This window comes from Benincasa hispida, chromosome 3 (assembly GCF_027475165.1).
Source record: "Benincasa hispida cultivar pf3 chromosome 3, pf3_genome.v1.1, whole genome shotgun sequence".
Taxonomy (NCBI): Eukaryota; Viridiplantae; Streptophyta; class Magnoliopsida; order Cucurbitales; family Cucurbitaceae; genus Benincasa; species Benincasa hispida.
In genome coordinates this window covers 12,308,902-12,314,901 of record NC_143480.1, presented here as the reverse complement: position 1 = coordinate 12,314,901, position 6,000 = coordinate 12,308,902, and the positions used below count along the sequence as shown (strand labels likewise).

Genomic DNA, 6,000 nt, shown 5'->3' with positions numbered 1-6,000 from the left:
GGGCCTGCGATCGTCTAGAAAAGCTATGCGATCATTTAGTAAACACTGCACAATCGACGATCGTTTAGCTCGCCCAGCCGTCGTTTAGTAAATCTGTATTTACTTGACGACCACCGTGAGTTTATTTTCGTCGGAGAGAAAACTCAAATACTTTTTCTAACTTTTGAAAAAACTTCTTTTCAAAATTAGGAAACCACTTTCCTTTTAAACTCACAGTTACCATGATCCAATAACCACCTACTACTTTGGTTATTTTAAAAAAAAAGTATTAATTATCTAATAATTAATATTATTATAAACATAAATGATAACCAACTTATCATACTATATTTATAACCTATAGTTTTAATATTTCATTTCATGAAACATATAAACCATAGCTCTTTTTCTATTCCATGGTACTTAATGTAAATCTCATTTACATCAATCCTCCACTAGATGTATCTTATACATCATACCGATTATATCATATATAATCAAAATTCCTCTTGTCAATTTGAACATTTCAAATCAACACCAAAAACTAATCCTCAACATGAATCCAAGCTATCAAGGGGACCTTATGGACCTATAAATCCGAAGCTCCAATGGTATGTGAATAACTAACTAAACTCTTTAGTCACGGGATCCACCATCTATTAACTGCCAGACACTCTACTAAAGACTGACGGCTGAACTCTCCTCAATACAGATATATTATGTGTCTATCTTAACCGATCAGCAGTGCGACAACCCTTCACAGATCGCTCGTAAGTACAGCTGGGCCAGTAACCGTTATGCCCCTGTAGTTACATCTGTCTCCTTAAGTACCATTGATCTCTCTAATGAACATAAATCATAGTCCTACTATTGCTGAGTCTTCTCTTCCAAATAGAAGCTGTGGCCACTATGTTCAAGCCCCGGAATCAGCCCTTAAGAGAGCAATCTCTCTATTTATCCTTGCTTCGGGAAAGGAGTGAATTCCATATTGTGGATTGATTTCCTAGCTCCCAGATCAGACAAGTCCCCAAAAAGGTAAGCATGTTGAGTTGACAATCTGGCCACTCTCACTATACTAATCAAAGGACCGCCTTCAAAGGCAGGATTTCACAAAACACTCAAGATTGAGGTCGTGTCACCTATGGTCGTTTAGGTGAGATGCAAGTCTCTAGTATCAACGGCGTTATATACAGAGTCTAGTCATATCGTGGTCCAAGTCTTATACAAACTCTTTGTATAGGACACTCCCGCTCCACGTCTCCACACGAATGGTCAGGATCTACCATCTGTAGTAGTTTACAACACTTGCAAACCTCTACAAAGTGGGCCGTATCCGTATTGTCACTAGGATTAGGTATCCCACCTTAATCCTTATACTACAGATCGATTTAGGTTATCACTTAAGGCATGATCCACTTGTATATCACATATACATGCTTAAGTTCACATAAGATAACCAAGGAGCTTTGTTTATTGGATATGAGTAAATGCCAGAATTAAATAACACTTATTTTATTCATTGAACAATGTGCATTTTTACAAAACAACGAGACTCTGGGAGAATTAAGACACCAATCCCAACAACATTAGCTGAGGCATTGTGTGCAAAAGCTATAGGGCTTTTGAGGTATTTTGGTGTTCCAACCTATTTTCACATGATAGCAACTCAGACTGCATATCTAGCCAGGAGATCTCAGGTTTTCTTTGGATAACAACCGCCACTGGATTATACTTCTCATCCAGCCCAAGGAGTACCTGAAACACTAGATTACATATGGGCACTGGGCTGCCAGCTTGAGCTAAGTTGTCAAGGTAAAGCTTAATAAGTTTCAAATATTCAGACATTTTCATGTTACCTTTACAGGTTTGTTGAAAAACTTGGCGAAGATAATCTTCTTCTGCCCTCGATTGAACTCCAAACAGTGAGTGAATGGCATCCAACAGACTCTTAGCACTTTCATACCCCATTAGCTGTACTGAAACTTCAGGAGTCATGGAGTTGTATAACCACCCTAACAAGAGTTGGTCTGCTGTAACCCAAGCTTCATATAGTGGGTTTAGGGATTTTTCACCAATGGAACTCGAAGCTCCTTCTGAAGCTTGAGAATTAGCTTCATCAGGTTCAGCAGCTGATGAAGTAGCAACAACGAACATAGGAGGACATACCTTGGTTCCGAACAGATGACCTTCAATTCCGAATCCTTTCAAAATTGGAAGAGCTAGTGTCTTCCATAGCATGAAGTTGTCTCTCTCCAACTTGGTGCTAGTTATTTGGTTTAACAGTTGATTAGAGGGGGTGTGATCAACTTCGTTGATTCATTGGTTGCACTGGATCCTGTAACAATGGCGTTTGTCGTAGTAGCTCTGATACCAAGTTAGGAAAATAAAAGCGGAAGGTATTGGTATCGTTTACCTCTTCTTCCTACACAATAGAGTCAGGGAGCTAAACGATAGAAAATGTATTGAATCGTTTATCTCTTCGTTGTACACGATAGAGTCAGGAAGCTAAGCGATAGAGTCAATCGTTTACCTCTTTGTTGTACACGATGGAGTCTGTAGCTGAACAATCGTGACAGTATTGAATCGTTTGCCTCTTCGTTGTATATGTTAGGATTAGAAACACTAAACGATAGAGAGAGAATTGTATCACTTGCCTCTTTGTATTCAACCACTTTCTTTGGAAAGGGGCAACCTGCCCAATTTATACACTATTCCCTATTTTATGGATACAAAGAATTAAAAAATTATTTAACGAATGACTAATGGTATGAGGACACATGGTCCAATATATAAAGAAAGAATATTTGTTTGTTATTCCCAATCCTAACAGAATTCTAGAGCACCAAGGGAATACTCCTTCATGACTCACCTCACTGACATCGCATTCTTCAGCTGATGTATTTTCTTAACTCTTGCTTGGTAGCTGACATGGCAGAATCTCTAGTAGAGAAGAACTTTGTAAGGAGAGAGAGAATCGAAAAAATCGTACCTTAAAAATGCCTAGGTTGATGGTCGGCGAGGGAAAGATGCGAGAGGAACTAATGACCGACAAGAGAGGAGATATGCCAAAAGGGAGAGACTTCGAGAGAGATGGAAAACTAAAGGGGCAAAGGAGGGAGGGAAATCGAAGATACGGAAGGATATAGGGAAAACAAAAAGGCAGAATCTCTTGAAAATTTTGGTAGCTGACATGGCAGAATCTCTTGAAAATTTTCACAATAGAGAACACTACGAAGATCTCTCAAACTTTGTAAGTATATGATTTCATTCTTAAATCTCCCAACATCTCCCAACACATTTCAAGCAAATAATGACCAATATTGTAAATTTTCTTATAGGCATGGACACATGGGAGGGCATGAACAAGGAAAATTTTTAGAAATAGTACGTTTAAGTTTTTACCTTACCAAACTAACATCTTTTTTGAAAATTCGTAAAAATAGTTTTTCTCGGTCCATCTCGAGCGAGATCGACCACAAGATTTAGTTAAAAATCAACTTTTTTTTTCCAATTTATCGGTTGTTTGGAGCTTTCTAGCTACATCTCGCCAGATTATACATCAAGATTATGTGCTCTCGGTGTTAATCCTAGACAAAATAACATCGAGATTCTATATATTTCAGATTTGTCAATGAAATCCCAGGCATAATAACACCAAAATTTATATATTTTTGCTTTCTTGGTGGGATCTCGGACAGGATTAACACCGACATTCTACATATATCCTAAATCTTACCTAATTTTTTTGAAAAGTTTGATATTTCCTAAAATTTAAAAATGTTGAATCAATTTGAAAAATCTATTTTGATAATTGGAAAACTCAATTGAAAATTTGGAAATTCATATAATTGTGATAACATAAATTATGTTAAAATTTTAAAAAATTACATAATAATTTGATATAATATTTAGTAAACATAAGCGACTTTAGAGAAAATTCGAAAATAATATAAGATTTGAGAAGATAACATAAAAAAATTAGCAATTCTTGGTGTTTAATCAGGCGAGATGTACCAAGAAGACACAAAACAATTGATAAGTTAGAAAAAGTTGATTTTTTAACCTATTCTCAGTGGTCGATCTCGCCTGAGATTGAACAAGAAAAACTATTTTTACGAGTTTTAAAAAAGCATGCTAGTTTTGTAAGGTGAAGACCTAAACATGCTATTTTTCAATTTTCCCATGAACAACTACAAATATCATAGATTCAACCTTTACCGTTGGTTTAAGAATTGAGATGATAAGATGTATTCATATTGGACTATTGTGTGTTCAAGAAAATATAATAAATCGACCAACAATGACTTCTATAATTATTACCTTAAGTAGTTCTTCTCTCACTCTTCCTATACTCTCTGTTAATTTTGTATATTATATTGAATAATCAATTTAATCAAAATACAACACAAATATGAATAAATGGACACGAGTAAACCAACAAAGGAAAGAAACTAAGAAATAAAAAATATATAAAAGGAAACATACTATAAAATAAAATAATAATTAGGAATAAACCCCTAATTTACTTTAACACCCTCCCTCAAACTCAAGGTAGTAGAGTAATAACCAACTTGAGTTTGTGAAGCGACCAACTAAAGCTGATGATCGAAACTAAAGAAAACTCCCAAATCAAATTACAACATACTTGGGTTGGGAACAGAGACCCACAAAGAACTAAAACACATAAAACTTTTGGGCTGGAGACATAACCCACGAAGAACTAAAACAAAGAGAACTTTTGGGTTGGAAATAGAGATCTTCGTAGAAAGGACTAAAATAGAACCCACAAACTGCTGATTTCAAAACGAAACAATGACCCTAGAATATTAGAAAACATAACAAAGGTTGAAACTTAAAAACAAGAAGGTAAAATCAACTAACCAAGTGAACCAAATCTGGATGCCTCCGACAATAGCAGACCGACGGAGATAGAGATTGGATAGAAGAGGTTGCTAAAAAGTATAAATCCTAGGACTTAGGGCTTTGATATCATGTTAATTTTTTATATTATATTAGATAATCAACTTAATCAAAATACAGTACAAATGTGAATAAATAGGCACCAATAAACCGAACAAAGAAACCAAGAAAGAAAAAATACATAAAAAGAAAAATATTGAACCCAACGAAGAAAAAAATTCAAGAAAGGAAAAATATATTATAAAAGAAAATACTAATTAGGAATAAACTCCTAATTTACTTTTAACTCTCTAAACCAGTATTCTTTCTGCATATTACTACCCAATAGATCTAACATACTGTTAAAGTTAGATGGGAAATAGATGTCGAAACCTTTCTGTTCAATTTTCGAAGAAAAACATTTCAATTACGGAGATTTATCCTCGTTTGATTATTATCTCCCATGCAAAGTATTTGTTATTTTGAAAGTTGTTTTTGATTTTGAGAAATCATCATAGATAAACCCTTAGATGGGCTATTATTCAAAATGTATTTAATGATCCCATCAAAAGTTGTGTTTAGTAAAATATTCTCAAGTATCATCTACTTTTTGTTTCTTAGATTGATTTTGTATGTTTTGAAATATTTTTAGAGTACAAATTGAAAAACGAACGGGAAAAAAGGTGGAAGGAACGGTCTTTTGAAACAGCTTTAGACACCCACTATGGAGGTTTCTGTCCATCAAAATGTTAATGGTATTGGTCATCCTCGTGACTTTGAATTTTTTATTGATTATATATATATATATATATATTTGTAGCATTTTTTTTCCTTTTCTTCTCCACTTTCCCCCAATGGATTTTTTAAAAATAATATTTGTAATTTTTAAAAATTAATATATTATACTTTTGGAACTTATTACTAAAATATCTCCTAAGTGGCATTTTTTCCATTCAACTTATGGATTCTAGATGTGAGGAAGAGAAGATAGAACAACTAGGGGTCTTCAAATAACCTTGCAACTTGAAGAATCCAAAATTGGGTTGTGTTAGTCTTAATTTCTGGTTGGATTGGGTTGAATTTTTATGATTTTTTCGAGTTGAATTGGGTCTAGATCATATT

The 6,000-nt window shown here is 34.5% G+C and overlaps 1 protein-coding gene across 1 annotated transcript; it reads right to left on the bottom strand.

The window, feature by feature from the left end:
* Positions 1–1,590: 1,590 nt before the first annotated feature.
* Positions 1,591–2,217, bottom strand: LOC150037029 (uncharacterized). The gene has a single exon (XM_090311852.1). It carries the CDS (start codon positions 2,215–2,217, stop codon positions 1,591–1,593), a length of 627 nt encoding a protein of 208 aa, XP_090167978.1.
* Positions 2,218–6,000: the final 3,783 nt, after the last annotated feature.